General features: G+C 42.6%; 1 protein-coding gene across 4 annotated transcripts in view; it reads left to right on the top strand.

The window, feature by feature from the left end:
• Positions 1-18070, top strand: part of ptprub (protein tyrosine phosphatase receptor type Ub) — a 191550-nt gene that overhangs the window by 130206 nt on the left and 43274 nt on the right. For all 4 annotated transcript variants that reach the window (XM_079560766.1, XM_079560767.1, XM_079560764.1 and 1 more), the window contains exons 7-9: positions 5014-5307; positions 13191-13508; positions 15919-16028. In XM_079560766.1, the coding sequence (XP_079416892.1) occupies positions 5014-5307; positions 13191-13508; positions 15919-16028 (722 nt within the window). The remainder of the gene's footprint in view (positions 1-5013; positions 5308-13190; positions 13509-15918; positions 16029-18070) is intronic.

Below are 18070 nucleotides of genomic sequence, written 5' to 3' on the forward strand. Positions count from 1 at the left end.
TACCTATTGGATGAGGATGTTTTCCATTGGACCCATTGAACCTGGCCCAAATCTCTCTGACTAAAATAAACCAAAATCCTTTAACACCCTTAACTCTCGCCTTAAAGGGACTATACGGCGTTTAAAAATGTTAAAATTATGTATTTTCCTCCCTCGACATGTTCCAGCCATGTCCGAATGTATAAATTGAGCTCAGACCTGTTCACCACAACTGCCTCTAAAATCCTGCACTGTCACAAAGTTTTACTTCGGGTCCGAATTGCCGTCATGCACAAGCATCATATAGAAGGTGCAGTTACACGTATGACCTGAGGTGGCAGTAGTGAGTATGGAATGGCAAACTTGCATCTAGCCCCTTTAACCGACAAAAATGTGCCGGAAAAGCAACAATAATACAATAGAAAAAAGTGACAGAAACACACGACTAAAGAGTGATGATAAAGCAGCAAAAAAGTGATGAAAATGCTACAAAAAAGCGATGAAATAGGAACAATAAAATGTCAAGAAAGCGATTAAAAATGATGAAAAACACCACCACGTTTTTTCCACACAAAAAAATAAACACAATAAACACATCACTGAAAAAAAAAAAAAAAAAAAAATCAGCAAGAAAGCCACAAAAGAGGAAGCTTTTAGATTTGGGTAAAGCCTCAGTTAAGGTGGGGGTTAAGTAGCCATTGTGTAATTTTAATAAGAGATGCTGCTTTTTGACCTTCTTATTGACATTGTGTTGATTAATAATAATAAAGGTGGAATTTACAGATGCTTTTCAATCATTTCAATCATTTTTTTTTATTTCAAAAAATGTTTAAAAGGTAATAAAATTATATAAATAGTGAGAAACAAATAGAGGGAGAACAAACTGGAGTAAAGTCGGTATAACCATTTCCTCCAGTTTGAACAGACTGACTGGCAGAGGTCATAATTCAGAAATAGACACTGCGTATTGTTTCCATATGTGAAACAGTTGCTTCATCAGCGCGATAGTTGCCTCGGACAAGTGCTTTGGATGACCAGTGTGATTTCCTCGACGAGTGTAGTCTGCAAAGTCACAGTTGTCAAATAGCCTTCTGCTGCTTCTCGAGCGCACTCCGCTCTTCAGCTCTCTGTCAAAAAGCTGTTCTCTTGACGCCGACTAGTGCTGGCCCTGTCATATCGTGTACCGCAGATGGTGACCTCACTCCCATTACTCACTCTGGGCCTTCAGACTGACACCTCAGTGACAGCGTAGTAATGGTGTGTCCGCGCGATGCTTTGATGGCATAACAAACCCATCCAGCTACAGTCCAGCCATGCCAAGGGAAAATGAGGATAAGAACAATGCTGGACTAATGGCTCCTAATACGTAACGATTGAAAGAAGTGGTTCTCAGCTGGGACCTAAAAATAGGTCTCGGTACAAATTTCAGGGGGTTGCAAGCTTTGGGAACACTGGCCTCAATATTTAGCGACTGAGAGAATGTGAAAACATGAAAAAACTGCCTACGTTTATTATGGTTTAGTTTTGATCATGATTTCAACTTTGTAGGCCAATTTAATGCTTAAAGGGGCTAGATGTATGCTAGTAATTTTATACTCACTACTGCCACCTCTGGTCTTATGCGTAACTGCACCTTCTATGTTAAAGGAATAGGCCACCGTTTTTACATACTAAGATATGTTCTTACCTCACTTTAGACGTGTTAATATATCCCCGTCTGGTCTTTGTCCGTGCGCTCTGCCAGGCAAACGGAGCACATACGCAGCCTCTCCCACATGTCATATAGCTCCGAAAAAGCTCACGATAGAAGCTACCAAGCTCTTCCACGTGTTCCCTATTTAAATAAAGTTACGTGAAGTGTTTTCATGCGAAGTATATTTACCCAGAAATGTAGAATGTCGATTTTATAAGCAAATAAAAAGGGGGACTATATTGTGAGGCGTAATGATATGAGGAGTAAAACGTCCGCGCAGTAACTCCTAAAGGTTATTGACGGAAGTGAGCGGGGGAAGTCTTTAGGAGTTACTACGCGGACGCTGTGCTCCTCGTATCATTACGCCTCACAATATAGTCCCCCTTTTTATTTGCTTATAAAATCGACATGCTACATTTCTGGGTAAATATACTTCGCATGAAAACACTTCACGTAACTTTATTTAAATAGGGAACACGTGGAAGAGCTTGGTAGCTTCTATCGTGAGCTTTTTTGGAGCTATGTGACATGTGGGAGAGGCTGCGTATGTGCTCCGTTTGCCTGACAGAGCGCACGTACAAAGACCAGACGGGGATATATTAACTTGGCTAAAGTGAGGTAAGAGCATATCTTAGTATGTAAAAACGGTGGCCTATTCCTTTAAGCTCGTGCATGACGGCACTTCGGACCCAAATTAACACCTTTTTGAGTGACAGTGTAGGATTTTAGAGGCTTTTGTGGTGAATTAGGTCTGAGCTCATTCTAGACATTAGGACATGGCTGGAAACTCTGTATAGTCCCTTTAAATCAACAACAATCTAGCATTTAACATCATATAGCCGATTCAAAACAATGTTGTACACCAGTGCCACTCATTTAAAGAGCCCACACTACGAACCTCACAGGCGAGTGTAATAAATGCTCATGTTCGCGTTAGTGTCACTCTTCCTCTGAATGGAAGGACCTTCAGCTTTAAAACAAGAATATAATATAAATTATTTAATGAATAAATGAACTAAACATTCAGTTTGGCTTAGATGCCTGAAGCAAGTAAGTAAGTGCTTTATTTGTCATTTGACAACCGTACAACGAAATACTGTTCCGGTGTTAGTCCTGAGCCGCTGCGACTGCAACCGCGCAGCCATTGTGGGTCAACCTGACCAGCATATTTCTGGAGGTAGAGGAAACCGTAGCACCTGGAGGAGACCTGGCTGGCTGCCTTCAGTCTCCTCTGATCCTCTGAAACGATGCAGCGCCTCATGGGTTCGTCCCTGTTGCAGAGCGTGGTGTTCTGCACTGGTCAGCTCCTTCCTCTTCCTCCTGCGCAGCTCCCTCTGCTCCATCTCAGCCTTTCACCATCTTCTGGGAAGAGCTTAGCAGTTCATCTGTTTTATTCTCCAGTGAATGTCTATTAGCCAGAGCAATAGCAGGGACAGAAGGCATGTGTAGCTTTGAGTCTTAAATAAAAAAAAAACAGCATCGCACACTCAAGTAGCCGATGTCCAATTTTTAATCAGGATGATTCCGTTTCGGCATAGCCTTCATCAGATCATTCTTTTTTCATCTTAGAACCACAGTGTATGATCTAAGATGAAAAAAGAATGATCTGATGAAGGCTATGCCGAAACATCATTAGTGTGCGATGCTGTTTTTTGGATTTATGAAGATTTTCCTCAACATCTGCACCTCTGAGAGTCCTTCTGGTGTGCGTTGGTTGCGTCTATTTTTTCAATTAGCTTTGAGTCTTGCTCGGATACCTCCCCGTTTGTCCTTTTTTTGTTTGCTAACATTCGTACATCATGCATGTATTCATATATTCACTGCACATTAGCCTGGCCAGCGCGCCTCTCCTGAGCATCTGCGGGTCTGCTCACCTGGAATATTATTGTTAAGTAGGTTGCCTATTGTTTTGGAATAAGAAGGCAACTTTTCAGCCACCATGTTGCACAGACCATGCAAATTTCCCATCATGACCATTCAGTGATCCCAAATCTTTACAAATACAGACAGTGCTAAAATCCAATGACAAAGCGTGATCAAGGTGTCACTAACATCATCATCATCTCTTTTCTTATGCAACACATTATTTTCAGCACCAATCGATTATTATTCTGAACGGCAAATAGGGGTGATCCTCTTGCCATCCTGTGCGTGAGTCAAGTGGCTGTAAAAATGTACTTTTCAGGATCATGGTCTGATTCCTTAATAAGACGGTTACAAATTCCTCGCTCCTCCATTGCCCCTTAAAAAGAGCCTCATCATCTCTACATTGATGTGAATCTAGTCTGCAGATTACACGCCCGATCACTGTGTACGTAGCTTTTGCTGTAGCCCATAGAGAAAACTTAATGAATAAAACATTTCTCCGCACATCTCTCCCTGCATCTCTTCCAATAGCCACTGTCAAATCTCCATTCTGAGCACATTTTAAGATGTGTTTCCGAGGGTTGCAGCAGATGAAGCCTTTAATTAGACACTGACAGCCATGTTTAGCTTGAGAATAAACTTTTTGCACGGCTGTATATAATGAGTGGAAATACTAATAATGCACCCAAATACGCATAAGCAGGTCGAAAGAGTGCAATGAAGAGCTTAACTCAAAAGAACTCCTCTTGTACAAGTTTTCGTGGAAGTGTGCGCTCAAGTTGAAAGGAAATGAGCCGTTCTCTGGTCCCACTGGTCTCCTGCACTTGTGGCTTCAATTCAGTCTTGGATAATGAATGTAAGTCACACAAAGAACAACTGCAGGCAAAGAAAAAGGAAATAAAAGCGTTACAGAGGAGAGGCGGGGCGCTGGTGATGTCGAGCGCCCAAAGAGGACGACTGTGACAGAAAAAAAGGCCTCTCCCGTAGAAACAGAGATTAGTCTCAGGACTCCGGTCGTTTCTGAAGCTTCGTGTTGGATTCCTCTCTCTCTGCAAATACGTCACCTGCGCTATGGACTTTTGTCACGCTGGTCATTGGTGAAAGCTGTCACTGACATTCCAGCATTTGAATTGTAAAGTACAGGGGATAATGCTGCAACCAAAAAAGAAATGCCTGAAAGATCCACAAAGAAACAAAGTAATAATCAAATAATATTGTATCAAAATAACATCGTCCTCCTTCAGTTTTATGTTTGTACATCAATTCACCTCCTGATTATATGTCGTCTGCCTGTTTGCGTATACAAACCTAATACATTAGAGCCATAAACCTGCTGTGAATCAATAATAGCTCGTAAGGTCGTCTGTGTGTGCTCTTATATAAACATTAATGTGATGACTGTATTTTCTTGCATAGTGAGTCGTATGTGCCTTTTAGTTCAAGATCAAATGAAACTTTTCATTTGCCTTTGACAGTGCCCCCGTCCCCCATCGCACCGCCTCAACTGCTACGGGCCGGCTCCACTTACCTGATCATTCAGCTGAACACTAACTCCATTCTGGGAGATGGGCCCATTATCAGGAAGGAGATTGAGTACCGAGCCAGCCAGTCACCCTGGTCTGAGGTGCACGGAGTTAACATGGTCACCTACAAACTGTGGCACCTGGATCCGGACACGGAGTACCACATCAGCGTTCTCCTCACTCGCCCCGGAGAGGGAGGCACCGGGCCCCCGGGGCCCCCTCTGGTGAGCAGGACCAAATGTGCAGGTGAGCATTGCATGAGGATAATCGTACATTATATCTGTAATGACTGACAAATGTAAAGAATGACAATCTCTTTGCCAGGGGATCTGTCAGTGAAGGGAATTCAATAGCGAGCAACTTGTCTTCAAAGTTTATGTATAATTCAGAATCAGGAAAATGAGTTGGTGGACTTGAACATGAGTTAGTGTGTTTCCAGTTTTCCTCTGAGGTCAAACGTCTAGTTATCGGACATAGACAGACTTATTTGATTCATTAGTATCTCAGCGCAGAGGCTCAACCGCTGTGCGAGAGGAGGTTCACAGATGGTGGGCAGGTAGTGAGTCCACAAGAACAGCAGTATATATATGAAGGTTTTATACTTCAAACGCAGGGTACGGCCCCGCTGGAATTTTAACTATGGGTGAGTAATGCTATCTGAGATTGCAAGAATTTCTAGAGAACAGTGTTTCACTCTAATTTTATAAAGCGGACCTTGGAAAATTAGACATAAAGACAACTGGAACGCAGTAGGAGATCAGGTTAAGCTTAGTGTTTTAAATTCTCATAAAACACACAATGTATATGGCATCGTTAGTTTCAAGACTCTTCTTATAATTTTTTAATGCAGATTTTTGCTCTTTGTAGAGATAAACAGACCATCGTCTACATTGTGCATATGGGAGTTAGACTGAACATTGTGTAGGTGACGCAGTCCCCCAGAGACCATGAAAAGTGAAGTGCAGCATGTTGAACACCTGGCTGTGTTGTAAAAACACCAGCACGCGGCATATGGTCTTCAGCAAAGCAACTCAAATACCCGAGGGTGCTTGTTTTTTTCCTAATGCAATGATATTTCATTCGTTTATTCACTTTTATTTTGTCCTAGTGCGTGATTGGGCCCTTTCTTTAGCAAGATGAGTGCATTCTGGACAATGGCCAGTTAATCGAGCAAGTAAATACTGACGACATTTAATTGCAGTGAAATACTACAGTTGTCTTGTACTTGGCACTTACGACGGTGCTTAAGAGGAACGGCTATTGCGATGGAGCAGCCACAGGGTATCATTTCAGCTTGTCATGTTATACTCTGTTCTAGTGTATACTGAGATATGTACCTGTTTCCTTATCTTTAAAGACGCATTTACTATCTACCATTTATATTCTGTCAACTTTGTAGCTGAGGACGCAGTGACGATTAATATTTTGTGCACTTTATAGCGAGTGATTGGCCTGACTGGCATTTTGATTATGCTGGATAGATTGTACGTTTCTGAGCAAAACAAAACACTCACAGAAGAATCATTACTAATTGCTGCTTGGCATATGTTTAAATCTTAGCAATTTATTACTCTAAATGGTTTGTTTGCCTATATGCAATTCTCAAAACATTATTATTTTTGATGGAAATGATGTAGTTTGATTTTTGTTACACACACGAAGCCTCACTACAGCAGATATAGCATATGTGAGAGCAGAGGCAACAACAGAAGTGGAGAAAAGCGTCATTACAGCTCCCTGCATGTGCACCGTCCCACAAAATTGAAAGCATTGTGTTACCCAAAGGCATTCGGTGGTTTTGTGTCTGCCACCGTTATCACTCTTTCTATGCCCAGTGGTCTCGTCGCGCGACATGCCCCGCTCTCCAATGACATATTAAAGCTACTCTCCTGTTTCAGCTGCCGTAGACGCCCGTCATTCATCAGTCACGCAGCAAAAATCCTTCGAATCCCTGCGCACATCTCTAAACTCGACAGAAAATCACAGCAACAACAAAAGTCAATATAAAGGAAAAACAAAATCGCTGCACGCTCGTCTCTACAACATTTTCAAGGGGAAAAGTGAACCGGCAAATACAAAGAGCTGTTGTGCAGGGGCTGAGAAAGAGAGGATTCACAATGCAGAGGAATTACCTTCACTGTGGCACGGTGGTGTTTGTGAAAGTCACTATACTCTGGCTTTAATGATGTATTTACATTTCAGCCACTGTGACATTGGCTTATTCAACTGTGTGGGAGAAGTAATACAGCTGTGTCTGCCGGGGTGTTAAACAGGGCATTTAAGCCATACCAGTTCAGAACAGAGCAAGTGTAGGATGAATAATTCTGTGTGGCTGTGGCACAGTGTTTTCTTTTCTTGAATTCATTACATACTGCATATAGGTGTGAGAATAAGGACGCAGAGGGTTCAAAACTATTTCAGACCTTTTTTACGATAATGTATGAGAAAAGAACAAATGTAAAAAGTGTCAAAATATATGAGTGGTGACATTAGTTATCAGACCCTGTAAATACTGCAGACCCTTCGCTGCTCTCAATCATACAGTTTGTTGTTTTTTATAAAGGTTAAGGTCTGTGGCAAATACCATTCACTGTCCTTGATACAGAAAGGTGCAGTCTCTATATAAGCCTTGCAAAGATATTTTAAGTCTCAAACAAATCATAATTTGAACATTGTCGGTACCGGCCTTCAAGACACTAGTACAGGAATAAATAGAGTATGAGCACGTCCTGTGTTCTGCAGTGATGAACATTTTGTTACCTGGTGCACACATATTGTATCAGAGCATACTGTTGTGCTCGATCGTCAACAACACCTCGCTCCTTCACCCGCAGCAGCTCATCTCTGAGACTCTCCTCAGCACCTGGTCCCCCTCACACCTCCCTGACCCTGCCTCCACACCATCTGCTCTGCTCCGGCCCTACTGACCCCGAATTCCTCTGCTGCATGCTGCTGCCCCACTTGCCATTAGCCCAATTTGTTTTAAGCACAAGAAAATTTCAAGTATATGGCAAGCGTCCCGCAAACAGATGGATTATCGGGATCAGTTAAAACCAAAGGGAATTTCTCCCCAGCGTTAGATGACTTCAGTGTTGAATTCCTCCCAAATGTCTTGAACTTGACATTAATTAAGGGCTGCACAATTTTGAAAAAGATTTTTTTTAAAAGTATTAGATTTTTCAAACAAGTATTCCTTACCTCGTGGCTCGTGGCTCAAAAGTGGGTCGCAGGCCTTTCCCAGTAAACATTACTCAATATGAATACAGAAAAAGTGTAGGATCACTACTTGAGTCTGTTAAAATGACTGTTATGGGGTTGTTTTTGTCATAATTTAACGCTTATTCAAATTTTTTTAAATATATTACATAATATTTTACAAGTAAAAGTCATATTTGGGTCGCGGCTTGTCATCCCAGTGTGATTGTGGGTCTTCACTAGGGAGGCTCCGATCCGATATCGGAGCCGATGCTGTAAAAAAATGTGATATCGGGTACAAATATCCGATACTGAACCAATACCAGTTTTGGTTCTCAACGGCTTTAAAACACAACTTTTACCACCTAAATCTCAGCGAATATGGGCATGCTGTATGTCATTGTAAAGAATTCAATCGATGAGTTAGTTTTAACCTCTGCAAATGTGTTCTTGATCGTCGCGCAAAATTCTGTGGTTAGCAATAGCATGCTAAAGCTAGCAGGAGTATGGTGATGGTAACGAAAACTAATCAAGGCTGGGTCAGAAGCCATGATAGAAAAATATTTAAAGTAGCCAAATAAAATAAAATCAGCCACTACTGAAGCCAAGTGTTTGTATTTTAGTTTAAGAAATAACTAATCTAGCATATTTGTAATGATCAGGTCGCTTAATGTGAGTTGTGTTTATTTATGTAACAAAGTCTGTCATAACCCAAGGATATTAAGTGTAGAAAAGTCATCCTTCTTAAATGTTTATCCAAGAGTTTATATAGATATAATTGATAATTGATCTGTAGCATGACAATAAAATATGACTATATTGATCTTGCAATGGACAAGAGTCAATAACATTAAATTGTTCACTCAGAGAAAGCCACTTTTAGGAAAGTCTCTTGGTATCTGTAAATATTGGATATCAGCAGATACTCAAACCCCGGTATCTGTAGCAAAAAAGCTGGATCGGTGCAGCTCTAGTCCCGACGCTATAATAGTCGAGAACCGCTGGTCTAAACTACAGGGTTAGCATGACTTATACATATTAAGATGCCACAGAGAACATATATGCTTATTGCGCCTTTGCGATGCCCAATCCCGTCAGACCTTGGAAGCTAAGCAGGGAAGGGCCTGGTCGGTACTTGGATGGGAGACCGTTTAGTAACACCAGGAAGCCTAGCGAATGTAGTGTGTGAGTGAGTGGTTGGTGGTGGTCGGAGGGGCCGATGGCGCAGACTGGTTGCCTCGCTTCCGTCAGTCTACCCCAGGGCAGCTGTGGTTACAATAGTAGCTTACCACCACCGAGTATGGAGTGAATGAATAGTGCAAATTAAAGCGTCTTTGAGTGTCCAGAAAAGCACTATATAAAACCAATGCATTATTATTATTATTGTTTGCAAATGTTATAAATAATTGTTTGCGATTTGGCAGCCGTTCATGATTTGAGCCGACTTCCTCCCAGACGCACGGATAATCCTTTGGCTCTGCACAAACGCGGCGCCGTCTTTGCGCGGCGGCAGTAAAAACTAATGTCCGTGAATGTGAACATGCTCTCTGCCCGGCGACAATGGCCATCCAGGTGTGCTTGATGAGCCGTTGCTGTGATTATCAGCACGCTGCATTAGCACAGCTTGAAGCCCCTCAAGTAAATCACAGAGGAGAGCTGAGCATTTGTTCTGCAGGTGGTCCCCAAACTATGTTAATGGGCCTCCACCTGCCGCTGGGTCACTGATCCTTCTGGAGAGCTCCTGCCTCCTGCTCGGCGTCAGTTAAAGACAGCCAGCAGTGAAGTCGGACTAAAATTAGGAGCATTAGAAGCTCGAGTGGTGCGCCTCCGCTGGCACGTCATTTATCATGTCTTCCTAGCTGCACATTTGGGTGGCTCAGATTTATGCGATGCCCATGTTTTCATTTCCACACGGGTGCAGGCATCCCTTTCAGAATAAGCCTGTTTTCCCCATTGACGCAGACACACACATGTTTTTTTTTAAAGATAATAAACTAAAACCTGTCACTTCTCGTAGCCAATCTCCGGCAAATCAGAGGGGAGTTTGGGGATTTTAGTCACTGCGAGGCATCGGAGACAGGATGCCACAGGCTTCAGACGAGTCCTGAAGAGGCTCGCACAGGCGTCCATTTTGAGCGGAGCCACAATAAGCGCACTGTGATGGGACCCGTTAAAAGCCCCTCTTTATTGAGCCCACAGACTGCTGAGACTATCAATTGATTTGATGTAGTTCCATCAAATTAAGACTCCTTAGAAATCTGTTGCCACTGTAGGTTTGGATTTCTCTCCTTTTCCAACAGTGAAGGATTGGAGGTAGTTGAGATTAAACTGTTAACAATGGCATCAACTCATTTCTATCATTCACATTGCCTCACGTCCATCCATTGCACTTTTCTGTGGTTTAAACTGTTTCTGATTTAAAAAGGTGCTATAATTAGACAGCGCGTGTTGATCTGTTTTGATTTTTTTTGTCTCACAATTTGCTGTGTTTAGAACATACTTCAGGGTGACATTAAAACCTTCTACAAGGCACGTTAAACATTATTGCTACATTGCTCATTATATCACCTCTCGGTAGCCTTTGGAGTTTTTCCTCATGTCATAAATTCTTATTGTGAAATTGTCTTGCATCAAGTGATTTGCAAACTGTGTGTTTTTCTGTATAGCGCTTGTTAATTACAGCAAAGCAGAAAATTATGAAAAGTTAGAACCCGCATTCTGCACTTTTCATTTAATTTTTGCTGAAGTTGTGTTGTAGCGCAATAACCCTGCCCTGTGGTGCATTAAGTGCTTTAGGTTTTTTCCCCTAATCTGAGCCTCCCAGTTGTGTGTGTGTGAGTGTGTGTGTGTGTGTGTGTGTGTGGGTGTGTTCGTGGTATGAGTGTGTGTGTAACCACTGAAGAGATGGAGACCTTGGCCAGTAACCTCAAACTTCACCGATGTGCACTGTTCTCATATCTCCGCTGTCACTCCCTGCCTCCCAGCCTCATTACTCAACATGCCCTATTAAAAGCCAAAAGCGATGCAGTACCTTGTGTAGCACATTACTTGACAAAATGGCATTGATTGTGTTAATAATGCCCACTGATAATAAATGCCTTCATTGATGCAGAGGGTGTCCTTGGCTTAACGCTCTCCTCTTGGACGTCCTCCTGAACACTGGGTTGCCTGTGCTTCTCTCCAAAGAGCTTTTGTGCCTTTGAAAGCGACCACTGCATTAAGAGGCAGAGCTGTAGTCTAAAGTCAGATGAAGTCGGGGGTTAACTCGGCATTGACCAGAATTAACTCTTTGCTAAAAATACGTGTGTTGCTGAGCTGATGACCCAGCAGTAAAAGTGACCAGTGGAAGTGGATGCCCTTGTATTTCCGCTGCTATTATTTCTGTGTGCGGATCACGGCTCAGGGCAAAGAACTGTAACTACTGAAGTCAATTGGCTCTGGGTTAAAACTGGTGGGAGTGCGACACAGCGCAGAAGTATGGTCCCATTAATTAGCACAATTGGCGTGAGTTAGTGCTTCGCCATAGGGAGTGTGTGTGGGTGTGCAGCACTGGCAGAAAGATGGTACCTCCATGTCATAGTGAGGGAATCTGGCTCTGTCTGAGGGCAACAATTGCAACTGCACCAGTCCAGTTCTGGAACATTTAGAGTCACATTTTTACATGTACTTGTATTAAATTTCTGACATTTAAAACGTTTAACAGTTCTGCATTGTGTGCTTTTATTTAAAGATTGGCAAGCCATATATACATATGTTTGGGAGATAACTACCATAATTTTAAAGTTCAAGTAACTCGAGTTACACACACACAAGTGCATTTAAATGTATGAACAAAAAAATGCCCCCAAATAAAATGCAGCAAATCAATCAATGGTTTTGTATAGCCCAATATCACAACAGGAGTTGTCTCACAGGGCTGCACCAAACATTAAGGCAATAAAACAGAGCAACAAATATGACAATATAAAGTTCATGCGAATGAAGTATCCAGGCAAACATAATGTCCAGGGTGTCCCCTCTCCTTAGACTCTCTAGCACGACGAGGAAAAACTCAAAAACCCAGGGGGAAAACGGAGAAGCCTCGGGGAGAACCACAGAAGGAGAGATGCACTCCCATGGACGGACAGGCTATAGACCCAGGGCCGATGGGAGTCCCTGAGCAGACGGGCCAAGATTGCAGACCGTCAAGTCCTCAGTGTCCAATCGCATCAAGTTGCACTGGTGTATAAGATCCACAGTTGTCCGTGATTAATGTCTTATGCTCTGTGGCATTATTACTATTTTTAGTTTATATTTTGCCAAAAGTAACTCACAGTAGTGCAACTCAGCTACATTTTTGAAACAGTAATGTGTAATACAAACATATTTCATTTTTAAAGCTGTAACTACTAATATAGAAAATATTACAATGTTAAAGTAACTTGCCCAACACTGCTTCCCACTGCAAACAATGAAGCGATGCAGTGTTGGGAATGCTCTGAACCTCTCATCAAGCTTTTACAGTTTGGCTCATGATCATTTGCTGCGTGACCCTGCCCTCCATCTGAAACAATGAATGCGACCTGCAGTATAAAGTGCAGGATGAGCTCATGATTTCAGATATGAATGATTTACTGTTTTAAATATTATCTCTAAACAAAAAAAAGAATCATAAATGTTTTGCCTTGTTTGTTCAGGACTGGTTCCACAAATTTGCCAGATTGGCTTAGAAGATTCACACTTTCAGCTCAGTTTCCTTTGTTAACAGGAAGGTTTTTGTTTCATGTGGCTAAATAATTACTGAGGCTAAACCAGGTTGCACTACAGAGATCTGACCTGTCTTTAACCCGCATCTTTGGGCTGATTTATTCAAGTCACTAACCACAGAAAAGAGTGGCTATGAGTTGTCTCTTCACCTGTCCTTAAAATGTTTCCTTCCTGTTTCCTCTTTCCAGAGCCCATGCGAGCGCTGAAAGGACCCACAGCCTCAGACATCCAGCCGAGGCAGCTGACGTTGCAGTGGGAGAGTTTGGCGTTCAACCTGACCCGCTGCCACACCTACTCAGTGTCCCTGTGCTACCGCTACACGACGGCGGGGGGAGGCGGCGGGCACAACACCACCGTGAGGGAGTGCCTGGCAGTAGAGCACAACACGTCCCACTTCACTCTGCGAGACCTGCCACCCTATCACAGCATCCACGTCCGCCTGTCACTGACCAACCCCGAGGGCAAGAAGGAGGGCAGAGAGGTCACCTTTCAGACCGAGGAGGACAGTAAGTCTCCTGAGAAGTTTATGCAATAAACAATGTCAGCAGTGCAGAAAAGTAGCACAATCACAAAAGTGTCTTTACAGTAGAATGTAGCGCTCAATGAATGAAAACTTAATTATAGGGATACAGTATAATACGGATGGAGCAGGAGATTGAGAGACAAATATCTGCAACATCTGCTGTGAACTTTGTGAGGAAGAAGGAGCTGTTCCTGGTAAAGCTGTTGATTTATCTGTCAGTCTCTGCTTCTACTCTCACCTATGGTCATAAGCTTGGGGTCAAGACGGCAAAAGAGCGGCACGGTGGCAGTTAGTTACGCTTCACAGCTAGAAGGTCCCGGACAGGGCCTTGTTTGGAGTTTACATGTTCTCCACGTGTCTGCGTAGGTTTCCACTACCACTTCAAACATGTACAATAGTTTAATCCTGCGGCCAGGTGATTCTGACTATTAGAACATGTCTCATCGAGAGGCGGCCCCAGGAGATGTAGGACATAGACCATGGAAATGCTGGAGGATTGTAAAAACCTCTGGAAAGACAGCTGCCTCTCTGTGACCCGGCCTTGAATGTGCAGAAGAGAACAGATGCAAGGAAGGGTGGTATAATATACTTTATAATATCTAAAAACTGTTTTCCAGGGTAGTAAGTGGCCAGTGTAGCCTTTGTGTACTGTATTTTTAAGAAAGCGTGATATTCTTTGAAAACTCTTGGAGTCATGTATAAAAACCATAGACATATTATTAATAGACCGTCATTCCTCACTCCTCCCCGATTACCACAATGACCACGTTCGAGGGGGAAATCATGGCAGATTTACAGACTCCCCCTCCCCAGCTCTATCAAAGCATGTTCCTAAAAAGGGCATAAGGGCGGGATCTTCACTGTAGACATGGCCCTTGCGTGACGTGTAACTCACGCAGCTCCAATGCTAACAGTCCGGCCCTCACTAGCTTGGTTTCTTTAAGTGTAACTAACCCAGCGTTACCTATCATATGAGGAATATCTATCTGTAGAACGTTTAGGAAAATTAGAAACCAGGCTTTAAAGTTGTTTTTAACGTGTCTAAAGTGCAATGCTTTCTAATGGGGGACTAGCAGCTATATGAAGGTACAGCAGCAATGGCGGCCCCTTGTGTTGTCGTCACAAAGCAGAGCAGCCAACGGCCATTGATAAAAACCTTTAGAGACCTGATCTGAAATGCATGTGATTCTTGTATTGGTTTAGAAGTTCATAAGACTTATGGGTGTGATTAAAATAAGCACTGGAAACTGAATCTTCATTTTAAAACATACATTGCAGATTTCATTGCAATTGCAGCCCTATAGCACAACTACAGTAAAACAAAGTAATCACTGTTAAAGTTATGGGAGCATAATATTTGATTTTACTATCGGCTGACTCATTTTACTGTTCAACAGAGTAACAGTCAGGAATCCCCACAGTGTGTGCAGTCTGTTGTTCATTCTATTTTGTTGGATTTGCAAAGAGCATTATCGTCTTGTTTTGTACGTTTTCTTATTGTAAAAGATAGATAGGGAGTGACTGACCTACTCACTGTCGTTCGTAACAAAACTCCCTTTCTCTTTGTTGAGAATAAATAATCCTTTGATAAAACCAATTTGTCGAATACTCAGGCAACCCTAACCCTTTAGTTTGAGTGCGCTATTATTCTTTTGAGCTTTAGCAGATTGCTTGTATTTCAGCCGCTGAAGAAATCAATTCGTCCATGAAAAATGAAATCAAAACAAACCCGATTTTTCGTTGAAGCTGTGTACTATGCAGTGAATGATGGCGAAGTAAAAGTGAGACAGCGAAATGAAGGATTTATTTTACTAAAGTGATAAAGGAAGCCAATGTATATTTATATACCTCCGGCGCGCGTCAATTATAACCGCTTTCCCCAAAAGCCTTAATAAGCAACTTTGTCCCTTCACTTTATGTAGCAATAACAGTTGACTCAGCAGTTTGGCTTTTTGCCTGGGGCCGGAATCTCACACAACACACTGTTTCTCTGCGCGGCAGTCACCAGGAGGACCGCAACCGCATCAAAGCAAACCACAAAACCCTCGACTGAAATATTGAGGCGATCCGATCGTCAGTAATCAAGGAGAGAATCTGACAAATGCGTCAAACTCTTTGCGCCTTCACGGATATAAAACTGTAATGGTGTTTTGCTGCCGCTCCCTCTTGTCTCCTCTTGTGTTGCGGTTATATAATTGATGTAGTTCATAAATTAGCTGTGCTCTTATGTGATGCGCTCCGCCTGCTGCTCCCGGCCTGTCTCCTCGCGTCTCTTGTGGTGCTTTGTTCTGAGCCCATCTGACATTCATTTCTGTGATATTGACAGTCGAGGCTCACCAAGGGATTAGCGCTTCAATTTTCCAACAAATGTTTGCTCTGACAATTTCTTATAGTTCCCGGAGGCATCGCGCCGGAGTCGCTCACCTTCACCCCTCTGGACGACATGATCTTCCTCAAGTGGGAGGAGCCAGTCGAACCCAACGGCCTGATCACACAGTATGAGGTGAGTCCAGGTGACGCTCAAGTGAAGCTCAGGACATAACCCGACAAAGTATTTGTAAAGCGTGGGTACAACATTTACAAAGTATTCCTAAAAGGTTGTGATTGATGCTGCTCAGGCTATGAATTTATATTATGGTTCTGAAAAGGGTTAAACAATCCCAAACCCTTTTCTAACCATTTCTGCCTTTTTGAACCAGACACAGGGATGGTGCACAGTGTTACTATGACAACACATACATCATCTGTTTTGGTGCTTATAAACAATAAACAAATGATTAGTTTGTGATATGATATGATATGTTTGGCCATTTATCTTGATAAGTATTTATTAGTGCATAATTCATTATTTACAGCTCTGTATCAGTGTGCAGTTACTTGTAGAGCGTTTTCAGAGTATGTTTTCAAATTCATAATTTTGATATTATTAGGGCATGATCGGTTCTCCTGTTCCACCAGCTGATTCATGGCCTCCTCCAGGCGGGTCTCAACTTCCACCAGTCTTACTAATTACTCTGCGTTGTTATCCTCCGTATCAGAGATTCTTTGTCCATTTCTTCCTCCAGATTTTTTTTCCCCCGCATGCCGTTTTGACAGATTGGACAGACTTGCTGTATTTTGGTAACTAGACTTTCAAGATTGTCGCTGCTGTCCGACCGTCTCTTTCTTGCCCAAGGCCAGGGATTTTTGAGATTGATGCAGGACTTTCTGGAGTTAGCTGGCTCTGTATTGCACAAAATGTCATCAGTTTGGGGGCCCTGTTCAGGCGCTTCTACCCGCTTCGCATCACGTGACCTCGCCCGTTTTCAGAGTAGGTTAATTGACGTGTTCTGCTTGATGCTTCTTCTACTACCCTGTTGTAAGTCCCATTGCGGCGTCAACTTTTGTTTAAACCTAAAAAAGCACGCACAATCAGCTATTTCTCCAGCTGGTTCTCCTAACCATGATGCGAGCTCCGGATTTGGAGAAGGGTTTCCAGGTTCTGACCTCTGCTCTTGACAGGTTTCCCCAGTAGCCTTGAGGGACGAGGACAAAAAGGCAGTATTTATGCATCTACTGTACAATACTCATGTCGGCAAGTTATTAATAAAGCCTGATCTAAATCTTTTACTATGGTTTCTTTTCTCAATAATTCAAGTACTTAGTGGCCATGTTTGAGTAATAGCTTCATCTACAGAAAGACTCTGTGCTGAGGCTGTGGCGCGGCTGCCCAGCCCCATTCTCGCGTGTGCCGCTGCCTCAAGGATATCATTAAATGGGATTTGTGGTTTGACATATGAAGTGGGAGCTGTGCAGGATTTTTGCGCCGTAGTCTGTTGATCTCTCTCAGCTGACGGACATAGCTTTACAGAGAGCCGTTTCAAATCCGCCTCACTTCTTTGAGATTAAACCAATGGCCACTCTGCCTGAGTTTGCGCTGTCTGACCCGCCGCCTGCTTTGTGTGATGTAGAAGACGTTTTAGGCTGGGAATGTTAGGTATTTGCTCAGTACTTAGTGCAGCCACAATGTAGAGAACCTCTCCAGTGTGAATCATCTGATGTCTATTGCGTATACTATGCAGTGGAGTATTTGATGGAAGTAGCAATACATTTCCATCATTGGAGACCGGAAACCCACAGAAGATATATATCATAAGAAGTAGTGTGGGTTTGTCCTTGATCCATACCAAAACGTTTTATTAACTTTTGAAAGGAATAGCAGTAAAAGTAAAAAAGTAAAAAAACGTAACATGTTACGATACCTGCAGTGGCGCTTGTGGCCTATAGGGCATGAGTTACTTAGTTCTGCTTTAACTCATGCACAATACTGTTTATAACGTATTGTTCAGTTGCAGTCACGTGTACTCCCTCTAGGATAAAAAACACTTATTGTTTTTATGAAGTGTCTTTGGCCTTGCTCTTCATCATCGACTAAGTATTCATCCAGCTTCCTAAAAGTATTTTGTTGTGACCTTCCAGTGTAATCACCTTCTCCTTGTCTTATAGGCAAAACCGCACATGATTTAGGTAGATGGCATTGCTTTTTCATGAAGCACTACAATCAGA

The sequence above is a fragment of the Gobius niger genome (assembly GCF_951799975.1).
Source record: "Gobius niger genome assembly, chromosome: 8".
NCBI classification, from domain to species: domain Eukaryota; kingdom Metazoa; phylum Chordata; class Actinopteri; order Gobiiformes; family Gobiidae; genus Gobius; species Gobius niger.